General features: G+C 45.3%; 1 protein-coding gene across 4 annotated transcripts in view; it reads right to left on the bottom strand.

Annotated features, from left to right (window-relative positions):
• The window catches only part of brun (trafficking protein particle complex subunit brun), a 663,235-nt gene that overhangs the window by 303,968 nt on the left and 333,325 nt on the right, over window positions 1-25,942 (bottom strand). For all 4 annotated transcript variants that reach the window (XM_070522710.1, XM_070522707.1, XM_070522708.1 and 1 more), the window contains one exon: window positions 10,227-10,353. In XM_070522710.1, coding sequence (XP_070378811.1) covers window positions 10,227-10,353 — 127 coding nt within the window. The remainder of the gene's footprint in view (window positions 1-10,226; window positions 10,354-25,942) is intronic.

Here is a 25,942-nt window from a genome sequence, read left to right as displayed (position 1 = left end):
TATGACAATGCACGTCCTATTCACCAGCAGCCGTATCATGTTTCAGAGAAAGAACGCGAAGCAATCCAGCAGCAAGTCAAGGAGATGATTGACAATGGCGTCATCCAACCTTCAAACAGTCCATGGTTGTCACCGGTTGTCCTGCTAAAGAAGAAGGACGACACTCTCCGCTTCTGTGTCGATTACAGAAAGCTCAATAATGTCACAAGGAAAGACGTCTATTCATTGCCACGCATAGATGACTCTCTTGACCAGCTACGGTGAGTCAAGTATTTTTCTTCCCTACACTTGAAAAGTGGGTACTGGCAGATTCAGGTAGACAAGCGTAACCGGGAGAAAACAACCTTTGTCACTCCGGATTGACTTTACAAGTTCCAAGTACTTCCGTTTGAGTTGTGCTCTGCTCCGGCAACTTTTCAATGGATGATGGACACTGTGCTAGCCAACCTAAAATGGCAAACTTGTCTCGTGTACCTGAATCGTGGTCATATCTCCAGGCAGCTTCTCCGGACATCTTAAGCGACTGCGGCAAGTGCTCGGAGCAATCCAATCGGCCAACTTAAGCCTCAGAAATGTCACTTCGGTTATGAAGAACGGAAGTTCTTTGGACATGTCGTGAGCGCAGAAGGCGTCCATCCCAATCCCGAGAAAACTGCCACTGTAGCTGCTTTCCTGACTCCTACCAACAAGAAAAGCGTGCGACGTTTCCTGGGACTGTGCGCATACTACCGGCACTTTATATGCCATTTTCCTAAAATTGCCAAACCACTTACTCTTCTCACTACAGACAACATGCCGTTCATCTGGAGCTCTAAACAGGAAGCCGCTTTCATTGAGCTTTGACACTGCCTGGCATCGCCCCTTGTTCTTGGGCATTTCAAAGAGGAAGCTAAAACAGAAATTCATACTGACGCCAGTAACGTCTGTCTGGGTGCAGTGCTCAAACAGCGGCAGAAGAATGGTGAAAGGGCCATATAGCTTACGCCAGTTGCAACCTATCATGACCCAAGCCCAATTACACTGCCACGGAGAAAGAGTGTCTTGCTGTCGTATGGGTACATGCAAAGTTCTGTCCTTATCTCTATGGCCACCCATTCCACGTCATGACGGATCATGAAGTTGGATATATTGAGGTTCAACTGTACTTAGAAAGCATGTCATTGAGTGCCTGATTTAAGCACTAAGTAAGCCCACTGACCTGCAGATGGAACGATGTGGCAAGTTTGTGCTGGTTGGCACAGGATGTTGTCAATGACTTTTGAAAGGAAGGTACAGCCTTTGTCAGTCACTAGTTGATGCGAGGCGCCATGCACTAATACCATGTAGCAAAGTAGAAAGTCTGTGACATCTGTAGCACAGCTAGCTGGAAGGTCATTGCGTAGTGCATAGTGTTATCGGAAGCGATGGCAACCCACTTACTTCTGGAAGTAGATGTTGGAAAAGGACAGAGAATATCCCAGCCGACACGGAAGAAGCACTCCACTGAGATGGGCTGCAGATAACAATAGAAGTGGCAGTGCGCACGGTCATTTGTGCGAGACACACCAAGGTGACCAAGTTGGGGTGTAGCTCAACTAGGAGGAGGAGAGAGCTGTTGGGGCACACAATAAGCTAACATAAGATGCCAACCTTGAAGGTGAACATGCACACAGAGGAATCTCTGGGTGATGACTTGAGGTTCTCAATCAGCTCACTCAAGTGGGCATCAGAGTGCTGCTCATGACAGATGCCTAGGAGCAGAGAGATGGACAAAGAAAAGCATTCGATTGCTTCAGTGTCTGAGGAGTCCGCATCGGCCACGGTATAGCAAGATAAACAATCGGTGTCATGGTGCAAGCACCCTGTCTTGTAGACAATCTAGTACGCATATTATCGTCAGAGCAGGGCCCACAGGCAAGTGAGCCTGAAGAGTCTTTTAAAGAAGTGAGCAACCAAAGGGCTTGGCAACTCCTGCAAATGGTCGGCCGAATAGGTATGGGCGAATTATTGCAACGACCTATACAAGTTCGAGGTGCTTGCCGATAGAGTAATTTATCATCGAAGCACATAGGAGCCAGCTGGCATAAGCTATAATGCAGTCCTGTTCAGGCTGCTCCCGGACAGCATCTATGCTGTAACCAGTGGCATCAGTGAGGACTTTGGTAGGGCTGATGGTCGAAGTGTGCGAGGTGGCATAGTGAGGAGGGTGTTGGACATGGGAGAAAGCGGTGGCTTGTTTAGGGTACCAGGACAAAGGAATGTTCTGTTTCAGGAGATCAATGAATAGCCTCACAATGACTGCAAAGTTCTTTACGAAGTGATGAAAATAAGAACATAGCCCCACAAAGCTTCAAACGTCTTTGTCAGACCTTGGAACGGGGAAGTCAGTCATAGCTCGGACTTTGTTGGGGTCGGGCTGTTGGGCCCAAGGATGGTAATTTTGGAGTGTCCCGAAGGGCACTTGGAAGGATTCAACTGCAGTCTGGCCTGGCGAAAGACATTAAGAATGGCCGAAAGGCGGTCAAGGAGTCTGTCGAACACAGGTGAGAACACAATGACATTGTCAAAATAACACAGGCATGTGGACCATTTGAAGAAATGCAGTTGCCGATGTTGCCACCCTCGCATCACTGTAATTACAGAAACTTCCCTGAGGCAGCTACGTCCACATGCTTTTCTGGCCATCCAGTTTCATTAGCGCAGCACTACACTGAACTAGAATAAGGGACGATGAGCCAACCACCATGCATTATCATATGTGTCACAGGAACTGGTGCTCGTAGCGGCAGCATTTGTGATCGCCTACTATTGAACATGTATCTACCGACGCAAGGTCTGAAGTGCATGTCTGGTCAGATGCGCACTGCAGGCAAGCTGCGCTAGCAGGGTGCTCACTCATTGCACATGCTGTAGAATGAAATTTCAATTTTGCAACTAACAAGAAAACCACATGCATAATAATGAATATACAAATTATAAGGCATCTTTTATGCTTTGTTTTCTTTTTCTGCTTCGTGCTTTCTTCTTTTTAGCTTTGTGTTGGCTAGAAGCTAAATTCTTTAGCGTGTTGTCAGTTTCAGAATAAACAAGCAGCACCTTCTGTTCTGTGTGGCACTTTCTGGAAAAAAAAGAAAAAACTGTGCCTACTATGTGTCACTGATGAAACTCTTTTTCGTAAGGGGCCCTACAGCACAAAGTAAAAGTTCACTTTAAAGGACTTTTGTTCGCTCGAGTGTCAGGTATATGAGAGTGCTTTCGTAATATGTTCCATAGGTGTTGTGCATTTGATTCCATTATCAAGCGAAAAGTTTAACATCAGCCAGATTGAGCGGTATGATTGATTAAGGGAGTGTGCTAATAAAGGAAAGAAAAAAACAAGACAAATCTGAGCATCTTGTTGCGCATGTTATTTCATGTAGGTGTTAACCACAATTTGGTGAAACGTGTACTCTTGGTAATGTCACAAAAAGAATGGAATGTTTGGCTTTAGAGCACTTATTATAAGTAGGAATGAGAACCAGTCTGTCCGTCCCAATTGTAATCAGAGTACTATACAATAACATGCTGTAGTACACTCCTAAACAAATGTACACCTTTGGGCTGTACATTTGCCACACAACAATAATCATCATCTGTCTTGCTTGCATTTCCTTTCTTCAAAACGCTGCGCTCGCTACTTTTCTGTCGAGAGCGCACTGTAATGCTGATAGCACACTTGCCGTTCGTGACTTCGAAGTACCGTCAGTGCAGCGTTAAATGAAGGAAATGTGGACAAGACAGATGACAATTATTGTTGTGTGGCAAGATATGACCCAAAGGGTGTAATTTTGCTTAACCCTTTGACTGTCGATGATGTAAATATACGGCGCCGCGAACAAGTCCGAAAATGGTTGATGCCGTATATTTACGGCGCCGTCTGTACGTTCAAAAAGCGCGGAAATTTCCTAACTTTTTGTTTTCTGTCATGTGCTGCCATCATGTGGGGATACAGGGAAGTTTTTTCGCGCACCCATCTCTCTCGGTTTCCGTTGCATGGTTTGTTTTAGCGCTACATTGCTCCCGCACATCTATATACTACCGCTCGCGCATTGGCGCGCGTGCGGGCGAGCGGCCGTTTGGATTTTGTTTCGCAAGCGCTTTCGGCTTTTTGCGCTTGCGAAACTGATGACTATCTCGTTCCTAATCGCTCATAGGGTGACCGGTTGGTTCTCGCTCGTTTAGTGCTCACAGGGGTGCGCATGGGAAGGATGCCGCCGTGCATGCATTTCCGTATCTTTTCTTTTTTTTTAACACTGGCGAAAACTAGTTGCCCTAGCTGGTTGGCGATAAGATGAAGATTAGCGGAAGTTTGTCACACATGTTGCTTTTTTTGGTGGGCACACAACCAGTTTTCTTAAGTGCGTGCGCCTACGCAGTTCAATTACGCTATGGACGTACCTATGTATTAGCGTAAGAGCAGGAAAATTTTAGGCTTGCAAAATATTCTCATGCATGGATTTTCAAAGCCTTGAACTATGTGCATAAAAATGCATAACCTTTTTAATTCTTATAGGTTTATTTCCTTTTTTATTGTTGTTTTTCATGAATGAATTGTACATATACACCAACGCAAAAGATTTTTTTCTTACTTCACGGTCACCCTAGAAAAATTACAGTAAATTTGTTTCGAAATAAGTCCCCAAGAAGAATTGGAATCTGCAATAAAAAAAAATCAATCCTGGGTGGTCACATATGGTGAAAAAAATTAACCCTCAGAGGGTTAAGAGTGTAGGTGGCATGTGTGCTAATCATGTGTACATGAGGGCTCCCAATTTGGCAAATAAACAATGGTAGTGAACACTTGTGTGAAAACCTTTCTTGTGGCATTTGTGTGTGTGTGTGAGCATGTGCCTGTATGAGAATGTGTTCTCTTGTACTCTGAAGCAAGTTACCGACAAGGATATACAAGAATCCCAAAAGATTAAAGAAAAATGTGTTTTCAAAATCAAGAGCGTTTCATGTTTTAAGAGACCCACATGTCATTGTTGGTTCATTTAGGGTGCCGCATATATCAAAGCATAAAGTTTTACACAACCTCAAAATCATCATAATCATCCTAATCATCATCACCATCACCATCATCATCAGCCTGTTTTATGTCCACTGCAGGATGAAGGCCTTTCCCTGTGATTTCCAATTATCCCTGACCTGTGCCGGCGAATTTCCTAATTTAATCGCTACACCTAGTATTCTGCCATCCTCGACTACATTTTTCTTCTCTTGGTACCCATTCTGTAACCATAATGATCCAACGGTTATCTAACCGGCGCATTACATCACCTGCCCAGCTTCATTTTTTTCTATTGATGTCAATTAAAATATTGTCTATACCCATTTGCTCTCTGATCCAAACCGCTCTCTTTCTGTCTCTTAATGTTATGCCTCGCAATCTTTGTTCCATTGCTCTTTGCATGGTCCTTAACTTGTTCTGAAGCTTCTTTGTCAGTCTCCAATTCTCTACCCCATATGTCAGCACTGGTAAAATGCACTGATTGTACACCTTCCTTTCCAATGATTATGGTAAGGTTCCAGTCAGGAGCTGACAATGTCTGCTGTATGCGCCCCAACCCATTTTTATTGTTCTGTGAATTTCCTTCTCATGGTCAGGGTTTCCTGTGATTAATTGACCAAGGTAAACGTACTCATTCAGAGACTCTACAGGCTGACTGGCGGTCCTGAACTCTTGTTCCCCTTGCCCAGTTGTTTGTCATTATCGTTGTCTTCTGCATATTAACCTTCAACCCCACTCTTACACTCTCTCGGTTAAGGACCTCAATCATTTGTTGTAACTCGTCCGCACTGTTGCTCAACAGAACAATGTCATTGTAAAGTGAAGGTTGCTGAGATATTCGCCGTCGATCCTTTCTCCTAAGCCTCCCTGTATGACCCCTTTCTTTATATGTATCTTCCTGCTTTTCTTGTGTAGAATTAAGCTAGCTGTAACACCTCTGTAGAAATTTTCCAAAGTACTTACGTCAGCGTTCTGCACTCCTTCATTACGGAATGCCTCTATGATTGCTGGTATCTCTACTGCACCAAATGCCTTTTCATAATCTATGAAAGCCATATAGAGAGGCTTATTGTACTCTGCAGATTTCTCTATAACCTGATTAATGACATGGATGTGGTTCACTGTAGAGTATCCCTTCCTGAAGCCAGCCTGTTCCCTTGGTCGACTGAAGTCCAGTGTTGCCCTTATTCTGTTGGAGATTATTTGGGTAAGTATTTTATACACCGTATTTACTCACACAATGATTGAACTCGCGTAATGACTGCTCCCGTGAATTTTGTCATCAAACTTTGTTTTGTTTTTCTTTCCCGTGTAGTGATCGCACCCTGAACTTATCGTAGCATTATGTCATGTGCCAAGACTAGCTAACGATGATCGCACTTATTATCAGTCCAATGCTACACGAACGACTCTTGAAGGCATGCCAAGCGGTCTGCACGAACCCAACATTCTTAAGTAGATGCCCCATTTCATCCCTTTCATCACTTTCCGCACTTCCATGAAAAAAAAAAGAAGCTACAACCAAATTTACCTCAGCTTTATTATTTGTAGGCTTCATAATGTCTTTGGTCAACAACAACAACAACATAAAGAGCACCTTTCGATTCTTCTCGTCTGCACTCGTGGGCATGCAAGAAATCACAAGCAGCAACGATAGTGGCCACGTTTACACTGATATGTTAGAAGTGTACCGTATTTGTACACCGATAGCGGAAACGTGCCATATTAGGATAGCAGTAAGACCCAGTTTCCGCATCATGCCCGCCGTGTGTTTCTATGTCACTGGCAGCTAAGCGCGCCCATCTCTGTTTCTGTCACCTCAAAGTGGACATGGCTACGTTATTGTAGCAAACTTCCCGATGACGATATTATTCATTACTGATATGGAAGAAACTGTTTCAATGCACGTAATGTACTCACGAAAGAAAAATAATCGTGTTCGGCGCGTTTGGCTTGCTCTACCAGCCAATTCTGTTTTGGCATCCCGCACTGACAGTCGCAGCCGCCTGCTTGTTGACCCATTGTCATCTTGCAGCAAATGCGGTATGAAAAAAAGAAAATGTTTCTTTTCGTGGGAAATTTAACCTGTGCAATGATCGCACCCCTGAATTAGCGTCAATTTTTCTGACAAAGTGCGATCATTATGCGAGTAAGTACGGTAACTGGGAGTAAGTTAATGGGCCTATAATTTTTCAATTCTTTTGTGGAGAAGTACAAGGCTTGCATTCTTCCAGTTTCCTGGGACCTGCAGTCGATAGACACTGCGTATAAAGAGCCGGGGGTTTTTCAATAATTATGTCTCCTCCATCTTTGATTAAATCGAATGTTATTCCATATTCTCCTGCCGCTCTTCTTCGTTTCATGTCTTGCAAGGCCCTTCTGACCTCATTGCTAGCTATAGGAGGAGTTTCTGTATCGCGCTCATTACTGCTTTGTAATAGAGGTATCCTGTCTCCTCTGGTTATTGTACAAGTCAGTATAGAATTCTTCCACTTACTTTACTATATCGAGATTGCTGATGATACTACCTTGCTTATCTTTCAGTGCGGACATCTTGGTTTGTCCTAAGCCAAGTTTCTTTCTCACCAATTTCAGGCTGCGTCCATTTTTTATGGCTTCTTCAGTCTTTCTCACGTTAGATTTTCGAATATCACTTATTTTCACCTTGTTGATCAGTTATGACAATTCCATAGATTCTATCTTATCTCTTGAGTTGGACACTTTCATTCTTTGTTGTTTTATAGTAGTTCCTTTGTTACTTGGGAGAGCTTGCCTACTGGTTGCCTTGGTGCCTTGCCTCCCACTTCAGTTGCTGTTTCTGAAGCCAGCCTAGTTAGGGTTTTATTCATTACCTCCATGTCATCATCTCTCTGTTCTAAAGCTGCATATTTGTTTGAAAGTACCAGCCTGAATTTGTCTGCTTTTACCATTACTGCCTCTAAGTTGACCTGCTTTTTCTTGACCAATTTTACTCTTCCTCTCTTCAAATTGAGGTGAATCCTAGCCCTCACTAACCTATGACCACTGCACTTTACCCTACCTATCACTTCTACATACTGCGCTATGCTAGCATCAGCAGAAAATATGAAGTCAATTTCATTTCTTGTTTCACCATTAGGGCTTTTCCAGGTCCACTTTCTGTGGCTACACTTCCTGAAAAGGTCTTCATTATTCAAAGCTTATTCTTTTCGGCGAATCCTACCAGCATCTCTCCTCTGGCGTTCCTAGAATCGACACCGTAGTTGCCAATTGCTTGTTCACTAGCCTGCTTTTTCCCCCACTTTTGCATTGAGGTCACCCATTTCGACAGTATACTGAGTTTGCACTTTTCTCATTGCTAATTCAACATCTTCATAAAACTCTGTAGCAGAGGACATGTCCGTTATTCAGCAATGTATAAGTCTCACCAGTTCTTCTAATCTCGCAAAGGCCGACGATATCCCTAACAACGTCTGATAGCTCCTCAAGGAGATCTGCTAAGCTAGCCTCACTCGTGCGGGTTCGGGTGTTAAATGTTGCAAGGGCCACTTTCTATTGGCAGCCTGTCCGGACCCAGAGATTCTCAGCACCCTCTGCTGCATTACAGGTCTGACCGCCACCTTAGTCAGGTGCTCCTCAGCTGCTGGGAACTGAGGGCCATTGGGTAATTGAGTGAGTCATTTGGGAAGGAGTGGCCGAATACTACACCATGGAGGCCAATTCCTGTTCTTGTGAGGGAGTGTCTTGTTGAAGCTTAGTGGGCCTTCCTAATTTGGTTGTACCTGGACTAGTATAGCCCCACTCGCTCTTGGCATCTTTGTCCAGAGACAGGCGTCACTCCAAGCCAGCAGATTTCGCGCACTGATGGAGGTGAATCTCAAGCTCACCATCGACAAAAAAAAAAAGCCTTATAGAGGAATATTGAACTTCAGACTATGGGAACCAAGCATTTGAAATAGCTCATACAGAGCTCATAGCGCTACTCGCGTTTAAAGTAATATAGTGCACGATGCGCTTGCTTTGAACACAAAAAGGGGGGCATCTCAGTACGCACATACCGGCAGCATGTTTTGGAGATTTCTGCAACCCATTCCGTAAACCTTACGTGCCTAAAAACTTGATGTATCCACGATAGATGTGTTTTCCTGATCCCGATGGGTAGCTCAATATAGAATGATTTCTAAACAGTTCTGGCCTCGTAGTTCCGGAACCACACGTGCGCAGACGGCCGTGAACTCGGCTGGGCAAACCCTACAGGTGTACCGATGACCACTCACAGTTGCAAATACATGCTCGTAATCTACAGGAGTACAAATGGAAACCCGTGAAAACGAATATAAATGCAAATTCATAAGAAATAACTGAACGTAAACTGCACCTTTTTTTTTTTACTTGATCAAAATCTGTATGTGAACTTTGCAACTGTGGACGTTACATTATTTATTTCTTATTCTTTGCGTGCTACTGCAAACCTTGTCATCCCGTTTTCTCTCCCTTCAGCGCTGAAATATTTTTGGGGGGAGGGGGCTCTCTGTAGAAAGTCAGCACGAGGCATGTCAGTAGAATCAGTTTAAGTCCATTTAGTATATCTCAAATGCCTGGAAACATGTTTGAATTATCCGTGATATACGGGTTTTGAAGATCGCGGCAGGTCGCACGGCACAGTATTTCTCAATGGTTCTAACATTGTGGTTTCGGAGCCTCCCGTACACAAGGGGCCATGAACGTGACTAGATACACTATATATTTTCGGCGGAATTGAACAGCACTTAAAAGTAGTGTGGAAAAAAAGAAAATTAGAAAATTAAAAAGCTTTCAGCGCTTACCGCGAATTCACTAGTCGCGTCTGGAGGGAGGTACACCAAACAGTTCACGGTCTCGGCTGCCTGTCTCATGCATCGGAGCAGTCTTTCCGAACAAAATGGAACTGGTACTGATGTGCCGTGGAAGGCTGAGGCATTGGATGTGAGGAGGGTGCATTGACAAAGACTTTCGCTCAAAGGCAAATTCTACACAACCTCCAGCCCACCACAAAAATATCGTCTGGAATGGCCACTGCGAGCTAGCTAGTGTGCTCAAAATGTAACAACAATCTGCGAGACTTCCTTGGTCAAAGCAAGCATTGACATGGAGCCTCATACTTTGTGTGCTTGCATTGGCACAAAAAACAGCCCCAGCCACATTTTACTCCTTCAAGTGAAACCCGGTTTGGACTGACCACGTAGCTGCAGCTGCCCTGTAGCCCGAGGTGTGCCCAGCAATTTGACTGGGTATGGGCTGGACTCTGGCGGCAGCTCCAGGGATGCTGGGAAGCTCTCCAGGGGTACTCCATCTGCCAGAAGGGACTGCAACGTGGAAAAACAAATTATGATGCACTCACTGCAACAAGTGGACCAACAAGAAGGGGCACACAGATGGGCAATAATTACATGTACAGTGGCAAACGTGACCCCCAAATGCCACCTATTACACACAGACAGAGTTGCCAAGAAAAGAAGTGAAAATGCAGAACAAGTGTACACAAGCCCAGTATATATTATTGGTCAGTCGTTGCCAGGTGTTCAAATGACACTGACAGTGCTACACCTATTGTAGCACGTGGTGTGCAGAATATACAGAAGGGTAGTCCCACACAGCAGTGAGCAGATATTGCCATTCCAAATGGGCTGGCTGGATGCACATGTTGAATTTAGGGTTAAATCACTCTCTATGCCCATTTGCCTGCGGATGATAAACAGATGCAAAGAAATATGCAGCCTTAGAACAGAGAGATGAAGATGACCTGGAGGCAATGAATGAAACCATAACCAGGCTGGCTTCAGAGGCAGTGATTGAAGTGGGAGGCAAGGCACCAAGGAAACCAGTAGGCAAGCTCTCCCAAGTAACAAAGGATCTAATAAAGAAATGACAAAGAATGAAAGTGTCCAACTTATGAGATAAGATAGAATTCGCGGAACTGTCAAAACTGATCAACAAAGCGAAAATATGTGATATAAGAAATTATAACATGAGAAAGACTAAAGAAGCCGTAAAAGGGACGCAGCCTGAAATCAGTGAGAAGGAAACTTGGCATAGGACAAACCAAGCAGTATGCACTGAAAGATAAGCAGGGTAATATCATGAGCAATCTCGTAGTTACAATAAAAGCAGTGGAAGAATTCTATGCTGACCTGTACAGTACCCAGAGGACTTGGGAGTACTCTATTCGAAACAATAATGAACAGTATATAGAAACTCCTCCTATAACTAGAGATGAGGTCAGAAGGGCCTTGCAAGGCATGAAACGGGGAAAAGCGGCAGGAGAGGATGGAATATCAGTCGATTAATTCAAAGATGGAGGAGACAAAATGCTAGAAAAACTGGTGACTCTCTATACGAAGTGTCCATCGACTGCAAGGGTCCCTTCTGGGACCCTTGCAGTTGTATATAATTATAGTATATAATTATTATAGTATATAAAATATTCACCAAGATAATCTCCAATGGAATAAGGGCAACGCTGGACTTTAGTCAACCAAGGGAGCAGGCTGGCTTCAGGAAGAGATACTCTACAATAGATCACATCCATGTCATTAATCAGGTTATTGAGAAATCTGCAGAGTACAATAGGCCTCTCTATATGGCTTTCATAGATACGAAAGGAATTTGATTCAGTAAAGATACCAGCAGTCATAGAAGCATTACGTAATCAATAAATAAAGGGAAAACCAGAGATCCACCCGTTCATAGCGATTGCTACAAAGGAAACCCATACAGGTTCCTCGAAAGAAAAAGCCTCGTAGTTGAAGAAAAATTTGTCTTCGTCCGGGACTCGAACCCAGGACCACCGCCTTTCCGGGGCAGCCGCTCTACCATCTAAGCTAACCAGGCGGCTAGCAGATGGCAGGGCTAGGTTGAATTTGTCGATAACACGAAGCAAAGGCAAGTGTTTGACGTAGTAGTTCTGCGGAAACCAGCAAGGTGGAGAGAAGTAACGAATAAAGGGAAAATCATTACTTCTCTCCACCTTGCGGGTTTCCGCAGAACTACTACGTCAATTACGTAATCAAAGTGTACAACACACATACGTAAATACCTTGGAAAGTATTTACAGATTCCATAGCTACCTTAATTCTCCACAAGAAAATTAGGAAGATAGCTATAAAGAAAGGGGTCAGAGAAGGAGACACAATCTCTGCAATGTTATTCACTGAGTGCTTGGAAGTAATCAAGCTATTTAACTGGGAAGGCTTAGGACGTGTATCTCCTACCTTAGATTGATGAGGCCCTTGACTGCCTCCACGGTGCTCGCTACTTCTCCTCTATTGACCTTCGCGCCGGCTACTGACAGATTGTTGTGGACGATCTAGACAGCGAGAAGACTGCTTTTGTAACACCTGTGGGAGATGTGGGGTTCTCCTCCGGTACTCTTGGGACGAAGGAACGACAACACAGTAGTGCAAACAATCACAAGGGCATTTATTGCACCTCTAATAGATCGATGCCTGCTAACCGAGTTGCTATCCACAAAACATGCCGATGGGCGCGCGACAAATCTAGAAGTCCGACTCACCGCAACTGGAAGCGAGCGAATATGTTCGCCCCATGCTGGATCCCAACGCCTGGTCGTTCGCGTGTTCGATCGCGCCACCGGTGGTGCGTTCGAAGGCAGCCACATGCCTGTGCTACTTGGACGACGTTATAGTATTCTCCCTAACGTTCGCTATGCACCTCAAGCACCTCTCAGCAGTCCTGGACGTTTTTCGTCGAGCCGGTCTGCAACTCAATGCATTGAAGTGCCAATTCGGCCGTCGCCAGATTACCGTCCTTGGTCATCTCGTTGACGCGAACGGAGTGCAACTGGACCCAGCCAAGATCCATGCTGTCACGCACTTCCCTGTTCTGAAGTGTGAAAAAACTCGCGGCCATAGCACGACCACTAACTGAGCTTTTGAAAAAAGACGCCCCTTTCCAGTGGGACAATAACGAGGCCTCTGCATTTTCGCATCTAATCGACCTTCTCACAACACCTCCCGTTCTGGCCCATTTAGATCCTTCTGCACCTACCGAAGTCCGTACTGATGCCAGCGGTCACGGAATTGGCGCAGTACTGGCTGAACCCCAGCATGGCAACGACTGTGTTACTGCTTACGCCAGCAGGCTCCTCTCACCCGCGGAGGGCAACTATTCCATCACTGAGCTTGAGTGTCTGGCCCTAGTTATGCAGTTGCGAAGTTCCGCCCATACTTACATGGCCGACCCTTTTCCATTGTCACAGACCATCACGTGATTTGCTGGTTATGCTCACTGAAAGAACCTACAGGAAGACTTGGTCATTGGGCCTTACGCTTCCAAGAATATTCGTATACTGTCACCTACAAATCTGGCCAACTACACAAGGACGCTGACTGCCTGTCTCGCTACCCGGTAGACGAGCTTGACGACGCCGATAGTAGTACTGCCAACGGTATTTCCTCTGTGGCTGCCTTTGTTAACGTCGCCGATGAGCAGTACCAAGACTTATCGCTGCGAGCACTCATCGAGCGTCTGCGCTCTACACCTACCGACGCATTCGTTCGCCAATATGTCCTTCAGGTCAGCATTCTGTACTGAAGGAACTTCCTCCCTGACGGAAGTTATCTTCTTCTTGTCGTGCCAAAACATCTACGACAAATTGTACTCTATTAGACCTCTTTGGTCCCTTTCCCACGTCATCCTCTGGGAACAAATGGGTAGCAGTCGCAACTTATCACGCCACCCGATATGCTATTACACGGGCTCTCCCTATTAGTTGCGCCACTGACGTCGCGGACTTTCTCTTGCGCGACATTATCGTACTTCATGGCGCCCCGCGACAGCTGCTTACTGACCGTGGTCGGAACTTCCTCCCAAAAGTTATCAGCGACATTGTGCGTTCCTGCTCCATTCAACACAAACTGACTACTTCATACCATCCTCAAACCAATGGCCTGACAGAGCGGTTAAACCGTACTCTTAGCGATATGCTGTCCAAGTACGTTTCCAAAGACCACCACGACTGGGACATTGCCCTTCCTTACGTAACATTTACGTACAAATCTTCCCGGCACGACACCGCCTGATTTTCTCCATTTTATCTGCTGTACGGTCGCGAACCTACCTTGCCACTAGACACGGCACTTCCTCCTGCTTCGATCTCAACAAGCGAGTATGCGCGCGACGCCATCGCCCTCGCCGACCATGCACGCCAGCTTGCCCGTGCTCGACTGACGGCCTCAGAGACCACTCAGCAGCGTTAGTACAAAGCCCGCCACCGTGACGTATAGTTTTCACCTAGTGCGCTCGTGCTCCTGTGGTCGCCCTCTCGTGACGTCGGACTTTCAGGAAAGCTCCTTTCGCAATACACAGGGCCCTACCACGTGCTGCGCCAGGTGACGCTTGTGACGTATGAAATCGCTCCTGTGAGCTCAACCTCGTCCTCTACTCTGGCATCTAGTTATGTTGTGCACGTCAGTAGGCTCAAGGTCTACTACACTGCTTCCGAGTCCGGCCTTTAGTCGCTCCAGGACGGCGCTTTTGCCAGCTACGGAACAGTGTTTACAATGGCGAAGAGGTGACCAGTGAGAAGACGACGACAACGATTAGAGGCTAGCACGGGCTGTGGGCTCTTGGCCAAGTGTGGCGCATTCTCTTGTAAATATACTTGTATATAGCTTTTCGTCTGCGTCTTCCTACGTAACAATACTAAGCTGACCCATATGTAGGAACATTATGTTATCTAACCCACACGCAAAGTTGCTTTCAATGTACTGAATAACCACAGCTTTGATTTACGAAGTTATATTACTGTACACACACAGCGCTGAAACAAAGTCGGTACAATGGTGAGCAATGTGCCAAGGAATGAAAGATTATTTATGATGTGTGGATTTGAATAGTAGATGTGAATGCACACCCAATTCCCCAGTATGCATGTTTTCTTCTGGAACAATTTGACATTTGGCACAGAGGCTAAGCCACTACGGCCTCTTGACTGCAAATTTCTGCGTTCAAATTTCTGTGTTCTCACAGTGCTAATGGGAGTATCATTCATTTGGCTACCCGAATAGTGAATAGATAATGGATGATGATGATGATGTATGGGTTTTTATGGCGCAAGGGCCAGGAATGACCAAAGAGCGCCATGTCTGTGGTAGTGGGTGTGCAGTGTAACTATAATTACTATAAAATTGGTGTGACGTGGCTGTAAAGGGGCCATAAAATATACGCTCTAAAGTGCGTAAAATCTGTGTAATAAAATTATGGCGATGACATATGACCTGTACTATGAGCATTTTGATGCATTTAAAAAGAGTGATACGATAGGTAAAATATATCAGATTATAAGAAATGCTAGAGCACTACTGTCTCCTGAGGGACCTTGAAACCCAAGGGCCTGGAGGCATGCGCTATGCAAAACAATTATCGCAGTGGCATCCTCTGGAGAGAGGAGGCGCTACGAATGCATGGGACTAATAACATGTAAGACCACATCTCTGATGAAACCTAGGACTGTGTCTGTATTAAAAAGTGGTTCTGGACCAAGAAGCATTGCAGGATGAAGAGGAATTTGCTGTCGGTATGCTAATGAAAAATGTCTCTTTCTCTCAGATTCGGCTTCCCGACACTCCAGGAGGACGTGGAGTATGGTCAGCCTCTCCCCGCATCTACCATAGGTTGGAGGCTCACTTCCGGTGAGTAGAAAGTTATGGGTGCCAAACGCGTGTCCTAGTCTGAGACGACAGAATAGGACATCTGTTCGGCGCGGTTTTGTAGTAGAGGGCCAGAATCGTAACTGTGGTGTTATCAGGTGGAGCTTATTATCCGTTTCCGTGTCCCACATGCGTTGCCAGTGGTCTCGCAATCTCCTTCGCAAGAAAGGTCTCAGATCTGTGACAGGCACCGCAGCGGTAGGGTTAACGGCTTGCGATGCTATAGACATGGCCATCTCGTCCACCAGAATGTTGCCCTCGATGCTGCTATGGCCAGGCACCCAGCATATAATGATATGCTGGTCAGATATGTATGATTTACACAAGACGTTGTACAGTTCGTTAAGTACTGGATTTTTGTGTCTATAGAGTAACATCAAGGCCTTCACGACGCTTAGGGAGTCTGTATATATCGCTGATTTTTGAAGTTTTGATTTTCTTATATGATTTACAGAAAACAATACTGCGTAGGCCTCGGCCGTGAAGATACTTGTTTCCGGATGTAGTACACCAGATTCTGAGAAGGATGGGCCGAAGGCAGCATAAGACACCCCAGCATTTGACTTTGAAGCGTCTGTGTAGAACTCTGCGCAGGAGTGCTTGTGCTGGAGTTCTAGGAAATGGGTTCGTATTTCTATCTCTGGTGCGTGCTTTGTTACTTCTAAAAAGGATATGTCACATTCTATGACCTGCCACTCCCAAGGCGGTAACAACTTGGTTGGATGCATTAGGCGAAGCTCGAGGAGTGGGACATGCATTTCATTACTAAGCTCCCTCACACGAAGCGAGAAAGGCTGTCTTACAGAGGGACGGTTATGGAAAAGTGTAGCACATGTCATATCGTTAATAGTGTTAAAAGATGGATGTTGATGATTGGAGTGTACTTTTAGGAAGCATGTAAGGCTGATGTAAGTTCTCTGTAGATGGAGGGACCATTCATTTGATTCCGCGTATAAGCTTTCAATCGGGCTTGTTCTGAAAGCGCCAGTGGCTAAACAGATACCTAGATGGTGAACAGGATCTAGGATCTTTAGTGCGCTCGGAGCAGCAGAGTTATATACGACGGCACCATAGTCCAATCGTGATCGAATTAGGCTCTTATAGACATTCATCAGACACCTCCTGTCGGTACCCCATGTTGAGTGGGATAGAATTTTAAGCAAATTCATTGTCCTTAGATATTTTTCTTTAAGATATTTAATGTGCTGTATAAAAGTGAGCTGGGAGTCAAGTATAATACCTAAAAATTTGTATTCTTTGTTGATAGGTATTTGATGTCCACTCAGTTGAACACAAGGATCTGGAACCAGGCCTCTCTTTCTAGTAAAAAGAACACAAGAGCTTTTGTGGGGATTGATTTTAAATCCGTTTTCATCTGCCCACTTGGAAACCTTGTTCAAGCCCTGCTGTACCTATCTCTCACATACTGTGAGGTTGCAGGATTTGAAGCCTATTTGTATATCGTCTACGTATACGGAATAAAAAATAGCCGGTGGCAGTGAAGCACGTAGTGTGTTCATCTTTACGATAAAGAGAGTGCAGCTGAGCACGCCTCCCTGGGGTACACCAGTTTCCTGCGTAAAGGGATGTGACAGTGCGTTACCGACTTTTACTCGGAAGGTACGATTTGACAAATAGCTCTCAATTGTATTCAGCATATTTACACGGATGCCAATTTCCGACAGGTCTCGCAGGATCCCGTAATGTCATGCCGTGTCATACGCCTTCTCCATATCGAGGAATATCGATAGGAAAAACTGTTTATGTATGAATGCATCGCGGATATTTCCTTCAGTGCGCACAAGGTGATCTGTTGTTCACCACCCTTGTCTGAAGCCACACTGATAGGGATCGAGTATATTGTTAAATTCAAGGAAGTGTATGAGTCTGTGATTAACCATTTTTTCAAATAGCTTACACAAACAATTCGTAAGAGCTATCGGACGATAACTTGCTGCCAAGGAGGGGTCTTTTCCCTGCTTCAGGACAGGAACCACAATCGCCTCTTTCCAGGTAGATGGGAGGTATCCCGCAGCTAAAATAGTGTTGTAAAGTGGGAGTAGTGTAACTTGTGTGTCAGTATGTAAGTTTCTGATCATATCATACATGACTCTGTCAGGTCCCAGTGCAGTGCTTTCGCATGTGTTCAAGGCAGCTCTCAACTCGGCAATACTGAAAGGCCGGTTATAGGGTTCATTCTGTCTGGATTTTCTAATTATTGGCTTACATTCTTCTATTTGTTTATATTTGAGAAAGGACTGAGAATAATGGGTTGAGCTCGACACGCTCTGAAAGTGCTCCCCAAGTGAGACTGCCTGATCTTGCAGGGTATCGCCTTGTGTGTTTACCAAAGGGAGTGATTGTGCTTGTCACCCTATTATCCTAATAACCCTGTTCCAGGCTTTGGCCTCATCTGTATAGGAGTTGATACCGGATAAAAACTTCTGCAAGCTCTCTCTTCTGGTCTGTCGGCGGGTTCGCCTGCCTTGGGATTTTATTTTTTTAAAATTGATAAGATTCTCCGCAGTGGGGGAGGCGCGTAGCAACCCTACACTTTGTTTTGTTTCTTACGAGCGATCCTACAATCGTCGTTCCACCACGGGACACGCCATTTGCATGCCAATCCATTTACTTGTGATATACATTTAGTTGCGGCATCTATTATGAAGGCTGTAAAATATTCCACAGCCGTATCAATTCCTAATGAGGACATGTCATTCCATGAGATCCTGGTGAGAGTTCGGAATTGCTCCCAGTCGGCTGTATCGATTTTCCACCTAGGAGCGTGTGGTAAACATTCGTTTTCTTTAAATGTTCTTAGTAGTATAGGGAAGTGGTCGCTCCCGTAAGGATTATCTTTAACTTCCCATTCAGGTTCAGACAGTAGTGACGGGGAGACTAGGCTAAGATCTATTGCAGAAAATGTTCTGTTTGCAAGAGAATAGTATGTTGCTTCCTTCTTATTCAGAAGACAAGCACCAGAAGAAAAAAGGAACTGTTCAACAAGACGCCCTCGCGCATCTATACGAGGGTCGCCCCACAGGTAGTTATGTGCATTGAAGTCACCAAGAACAACATAAGGTTCTGGCAATTCATCTATAAAGGACTGAAATTCATGTTTAGTTAATTTGTAATGGGGGGGTATATGAAGCGAGCAAATAGTGATGAGTTTATTTAGCAGAACAACTCGCACCGCCACTGCTTCAAGGGGCGTTCGTAGCTGTAAAGGTTGACATGCTATACTTTTATGAGTGAGAATCCCAACACCACCCGATGATGCGACGGCATCATTGCGATCTTTGCGAAACGTAACATACGTACGGAGAAAGTTTGTGTTTGGATTTTAAGTGTGTTTCCTGTAAAAACAGCAGTTTTGGATTATGTTTGTGGATGAGTTCTTGCAAATCAACAAGGTTTCTAAGGAGACCTCTGATGTTCCAATGAATAATTTGTGTATCCATATTTAATGTATATAAGTGGTGTGTGTACGGAAAGGGAGGTGATGCCTTAGGTTACAGAGCTCTTTCGATGCTCTGTAACGGGGGTTCTGCCCTTTCTGGAGCGTTCGAGGGAGCCTCGCCGCTCCTTAGGCGTTTGGTGCGCCTTGAGGACAGGTGTTGTGTCCATTGCCTCTTGTGAGGCGCCGGACACGTGCTCTTGCGAGCGAGAAGTTACAAGAGAGAGTCCTGCTTTGGAGGGCAAGACCCCTGCGCCCACCAGCCCGGAGGTCGATGGGGCACCCTGCGGGATTTGGCTGCGCCGGCTGTTGCCAGCGCTGGAAGGGGCCGGGGAGGTTGGGGTAGCCTCGGCTGCGCCCACCTTCGGGGTCGGTGGCCCCGTCTGCTGGGTAGACGGAGCAGCGCTAACTGCAACCGCCGCGGGGGCAGATGGCGTAACTGTCGACTCACGGCTTGTGGGTCGGACAGCCGCCGGAGGCCGTTGTGACGCTGCCCCTTGACGCGCCGCTTCGGCAAAGCTGGCCTTAGGAAGGTATGCAACCCGCCTGCGTGCCTCTTTGAATGATATGTTTTCTTTTACTTTGATTGTGACTATTTCTTTTTCTTTCTCCCACGACGGGCATGACCGCGAGTATGCGGCATGCTCGCCATCACAATTTACACAGTGGAAAGAATTCTCACAAGCTTCAGAGGAGTGTTCATGCGCGTTGCATTTCGCACAAGTTTGGCGGCCTCAGCAGCTCTGCGAACTGTGGCCAAAACGCTGGCACTTGAAATATCGGAGGGGATTTGGCACGTACAGTCTTACACAGAGCTTGATGTACCCGGCCTCGATTGACTCGGGTAGGACACTTGAATTGAAGGTGAGTATTAGGTGTCTGGTCGCAATTTCTTTACCATCTCGCCTCATCTTAATTCTTTTGACATTTATAACATTCTGTTCGCTGAAGCCCTCCAAGAGCTCAGCCTCAGTGAGCTCCAGCAAATCATCGTCCGAGACAACGCCGTGGGAGGTATTCATCGTGCGGTGCGGGGTTACTACTTCTTGGGTCTCCCCAAATGATACTAGCTGTGGCAGCTTCTCAAATTGCTTCTGGTCGCGGAGCTCCAAGAGGAGGTCACCGCTAGCCATCCTCGACACCTTATATCCTGGGCCAAAAACTTCGGTAAGAGACATACATACTAGGAACGGGGAGATTGTTCGTACTTGTTTAGCTGGATTTCCTGCATGGATGACATGAAAACGAGGAAAATTGTGGACTTGGCGTCCGAAAAACTGAAAGACCTCTTCGGTGCGCCCTCGATTCTGAGGGCGATCAGGGAGTTTAGGAAAAGCGTTTTCCATAAGTACAGTTGTGTTTTTGGCCGCGATGCCGACCACCCACCATGGAGCCCAACAAGGGGACGTGACAGGAGCTCCTGCTATAGAAACCCTGCCAACGCCACCCGTACATCGCTGCTATAACCAAATACAGCATAACCAAGGCTGGCTAGCTACACAAGGTTAACCCTTGCCGCCGGGAAACTAGGAAGTGAGGAGAAGTAATGAGAAGACAGGAAAGATGAAAAAGACGAGAGAGAGAGAGACGAAGATTGGAGAGGAGGACAGGAAAAGGTGACTGCCGATTCCCCCCGGGTGGGTCAGTCCAGGGGTGCCGTCTACGTGAAGCCGAGGCGAAAGGGGTGTGTTGCCGCCACCAAGGGGCCATGGTGCACAACAATCTTTCAGTTTTACGCAGAACACCTTGTGCATTATTCACAAAACTGAACCTAAGGAACTGTTTGCTGGTTTTTATGCAAATAAAGAAATGGCAATGAGTGTTTCCTCACTTCTTGTGCGGCCCTGTCTTTCGCCATGTGAGCCTTCATTTCATTGTCATGTGCATGTTAAAGCAGCTACTAATGAAGAAAGATAAACACAAAACCACTAACTACATCAACCTTTTCACACCACAAGAGGTCACTGAACTCACTACTAAGTCATATGATAATCTCAGTTTGCTTTCAAATAAGATACAGGTACTGGCCAGCTGTTTATGTTATGCTGTCCATGTTTCGTTTTCCTAAAATATGGCACTGTGCATCAGCTACCTAGGTTGTCACTGAATAAATACATAAACAACATGCAGCCCATGCTCAACTAACTCAAGTAAGCTGAGTAGAGCTTACAGTAGTTCATGTATCATGTGCATCCTGTGTGAGCTTATTTTTTATATGTAGTACAATCAAAATAGAACACGCATGTATGATGCTGACAGTATCAAACAGTCTCAAGTCGATCACCCTTGTTTGCTGCCATGGGTGCGAAAGGAAGCATGCCTGTCATGGTACTGCTTAATTGTGTGAACTTTGGTAATGTTTTGTAAATTGTTGAAATGCTACATTTGGTATGTCTAAGTATGAAGGTGGCAATAGATTGGCCACCCAGGCTGGCAAGGAAGAATGCAATTGTTTGATTTCACTCAAAATAAGCTGTCTTATAAGCAATATCTATTATTTGCTTTCAAATAAATACTCCCCTTGGAAACATCTCATCAGTATATAACTGCATAAGGTCACCGCTCTAGATACATATTGCTTTTATTCCAGTCATAATGAATTGTACACACACTGCTTAACCTTCAATTCCTTGCTGTATGAAGTTAGCCACTTATGCACAACCTTTTTGCACACAGTGAGAACTTCATCGCTGAGCACATCATTTAAGGTTATATTTTGTTTGGAAAGTTCACAAGCAGCAAGTATTAAATTTCTAATATGCATGTTAGATGCCTCGTCTTTGGTGGCTTTATATATTGTGGGGAGCACTTGCGCCCATCTTCCCCCGCGCCGTCTCGTCGAGAGCCGGCATAGACAGGGGAGAGGCGCACTATGCCCTCTCCCGAATCTCCCTCGCTCTCGCGACGCGCGCGCACCCTCCCTCCCCGATTTGCGGGCGAGGAGGACATTCCCCTCGCCCAGGTAAAAAGGTACAAAACAGCGCGACCGGGGGAGACCCTCTCTCTCTGACGCCAGACCTGCCGGACTGGAGTACCTGCCATAACCCGTGAGTGACCACATTTGCCTGACTATCCCGGGCAACGAGGCCAGCCTATTTATTACTATTACAGAGAGGACGTCCCTCTGCCAGTGTTCTTTATTGCCGGTAGCAAAAAACGTTCTTACAGTTGATGCCACTGGTTGCCTTATTCATTCGAACCCGACGTAGCCACGATTCCCGCGCTATGGGTTGGGGAGCAACACAAAGCGACTTAATAAGAAATACAAAATGAAGATTGTACAGGTCTACGCCCCTACATCCAGCCATGATGACCAGGAAGTCGAAAGCTTCTATGAAGACGTGGAATCGGCGACGGGTAGAGTGAAAACTAAATACACTATACTAATGGGCGAGTTTAATGCCAAGGTAGGCAAGAAGCAGGCTGGAGACAAGGCAGCAGGGGAATATGGCATAGGCACTAGGAATATCAGGGGAGAGTTATTAGTAGACTTTGCAGAACAGAATAATATGAGGATAATGAATACCTTCTTCCGCAAGCGGGATAGCCGAAAGTGGACGTGGAGGAGCCCGAACGGCGAGACTAGAAATGAAATAGACTTCATACTCTGCGCTAACCCTGGCATCATACAAGATGTGGACGTGCTCAGCAAGGTGCGCTGCAGTGACCACAGGATGGTAAGAACTCGAATTAGCCTAGACCTGAGATGATGATAATGATGATGATCGGAGTTTATTGGCGCAAGGACATCTAAGGCCAAAGAGCGCCAGGACATGTGTTTTTGTTTAGTAAAATTGTGGGTTTGGTGCTGTGACTTAAAATAGAGGCTGTATAGAGGCCTACACGTAAGAGAAATCTATAAATACTAGTGAATGAATTCTAAAATTATAGCTTATAGGCACACATGGTAAATTGTTGCGGATTGCCCGAGTCCCTTGCTGTACAATTCTTGCCTACGCAAGAAGTGCAAGAGCTCAGACATACTTATGTGCATCAGATTGCACTTCACCTGTGAGGTATAGTCTGATGGTTAGCATGGAATGAGATGATATCTAGAAAGTTAGCTTGAGCAAGATAATTAAGCACTCTTTTAAAGTTAAAAAGTGCATCTTCTGATAAGAACATCAAGGGATGGGGTGGTATATGGTGTGTGTAGAGTTCCTTAAAATGAGCTACTCGCTCTCGGTGAAGTTCGGGACATTGGATAAGGACATGTAGGACGGTTAAGTTCTCACCGCAGCGTGTGCACGTCGGTGGGTCAGTTGCAGTCAATAGGTGTTTGTGTGTGCCGTAAGTGTGTCCTATTCTGAGTCGTGCTAGGGTGACTTCGGTGTGCCTATCAAGCTTCAGTGGGAAAGGTTTGGTTAATCGCGGTTTAAGCAGGTGCAGCTTATTTTCCACTTGCTGGTCGCACTCAGCTTGTCAATGGTTATGAAGCGCCTTTCGTACAGCAGGTTTCATATCTACACCAGGTACCCAGATTACATCAATAATATCCCGGTGAGCCGCTTGTCCAGCAGTCTTGTCTGCCATTTCATTGCCTGCAATCCCAGAGTGTCCTGGCACCCAGCATACAACAAGAGCTAGGTTTTGTTTATATGCTACGTGAATGTGTTTAAGGAGGATGTTTAATACAGGGTTTCAGCTTGTTTTGCCACAGGACAGGGCTGTGACAACACTTAAGCAATCTGTGTATAATATGGACGTTTGTATCTTGTGCTGCACTATGTATTCAACAGTGATCAGGAAACCGTAGGCTTCGGCTGTAAAAATGCTGCTATGGTTATGTAAGGTTTTAGTGTTGAATAAGCTTGGGCCGTGGGCTGCACATGATACCGAAGTTGCCGACTTCGAAGCATCAGTGAAAAATGCCGTCGATCTATACTTGTCTTCAAGGGCCAAGAAATATAGCTGAATGAGGGCACTTGGACAACTCTTTTTGTTCAGTTCTCTAAAGGACAAGTCACAGGTAACTGTACATTGCTCCCAAGGTGGAATAGGTTCAGCATTGTCACTTTCCTGTAGATCTGTGAAAAATACTCAGAGTTTTTCCGCAACAGATTTTACTGCCATCAGGAACGGTGGGGCGTGTGAAGGCCTGTTTAAGTACAACTGGTTTGTGGATTGATCACTTACGAGTGCTTTGCATGGGTGTTTTAGTGACATGATTCTTATTGCATAGGTGACTCCCAGATATGTACATTGATAATGCAGCGGCCACTGATCCGATTCTGTGTATAGACTTTGGACAGGGCTTGTCCGAAAGGCGCCAAGAGCTAGGTGGATACCTAAGTGATAGACAGGATCGAGTGTTGTCTTTGAAGCCGACTGGTATACAATACATCCATAGTCTATGCGGGACAACACAAGGCTTTTAAAAAGAGACAGGAGGCAATACCTATCTGTTCCCCACGACTGATGAGATAAAATCTTTAAAAGGTTCATGGTTTTAAGACATTTCAGTTTCAACTGTTTTATATGCTGCATGAAGGTTAGCTTACTATCGAAGATTACACCTAGGAATTTTTGTTCTTTTCAATTTATAAGGTTTCTCCCATGCATCGTAATGCAAGGGTCAGGAGATACCCCACTACGTCTGGAAAATAGCACACAGGAAGTCTTTTCTGCATTGAATGTAAACCCGTTTTCGTCTGCCCATTTCGTGAGCCGGTTAACACTCAACTGTATCTGGCGTTCACATATGGACAGGTTGCAAGATTTAAAGCTGATTTGGATGTCGTCCACATAGACAGAATAAGACACCATTGATGGTATAACAGAGCGGAGAGAGTTCATTTTGATTATAAAAAGTGTGCAACTTAGCACTCCTCCCTGTGGTACACCGTTTTCTTGAATAAAAGTGCACGATAGTACATTGCCAATTCTAACGCGGAACTTTCTTTCAGATAAGTAATTTTGCAAAATATTTAGCATACTACCACAAATTCCATAGGAAGACAGGTCTTGCAGAATACCGTGTCGCCAGGCAGTATCATATGCCTTCTCAAGATCAAAGAATACAGACAGACAGTATTGGCTATGTACAAATGCATCACGTATATATGATTCAAGGAGAACTAGATTATCGGTAGTAGACCTCGCTCTTCAGAAGCCAGATTGGCGAGGGTCCAATATACCATTATATTCCAAAAAGAAGACAAGGCGTCGGTTAATCATCTTTTGAAATACTTTGAGTAAGCAGCTAGTGAGTGCAATTGGTCTGTAACTGCTAACTAAGGAAGGGTCTTTGCTGTGTTTGAGTATTGGTAGGACTACTGCTTCTTTCCAAGATGAAGGTGTATGGCCAGTAGCAAACATCTTATTGTAAAGGCCTAAAAGGCAGTTTAGAGTCTCATAAGGCAGATTGTTGATTATTTCATAAGTTATTGCGTCAGAACCTGGAGCCGAGCTACCACAAGAGCCTAGGGCAAGCTTGAGTTCATGGAATGTTAATGGTCTATTGTACCCTTCTGATGACTTGTTTGGACGCAGAGGAATATTTTCAGCTATTCTTTTATGCTTTAAGAAAGTTTCGGAATAGTTTTCCAAACTTGATACTCTCTCAAAGTGCTCGCCAAGAGTGTTTGCTTGGTCTTCTATTGACTCACCAGAGCCACTGACGAGAGGGAAAGGATTTGGACGTTGTCCTTTTAGTTTACGTACCCTGTTATATACTTTGCTAACATCCGTGTACGAGTTTATTGAGGATATGTAGCGCGTCCAGCTTTCTCTTTTAGATATACGGCGGGTACGGCGTCCAGTTGCTTT

This window comes from Dermacentor albipictus, chromosome 7 (assembly GCF_038994185.2).
Source record: "Dermacentor albipictus isolate Rhodes 1998 colony chromosome 7, USDA_Dalb.pri_finalv2, whole genome shotgun sequence".
Taxonomy (NCBI): domain Eukaryota; kingdom Metazoa; phylum Arthropoda; class Arachnida; order Ixodida; family Ixodidae; genus Dermacentor; species Dermacentor albipictus.
Note: the sequence above shows the minus strand (reverse complement) of the source record. Positions and strands in the feature narration are given on the sequence as shown.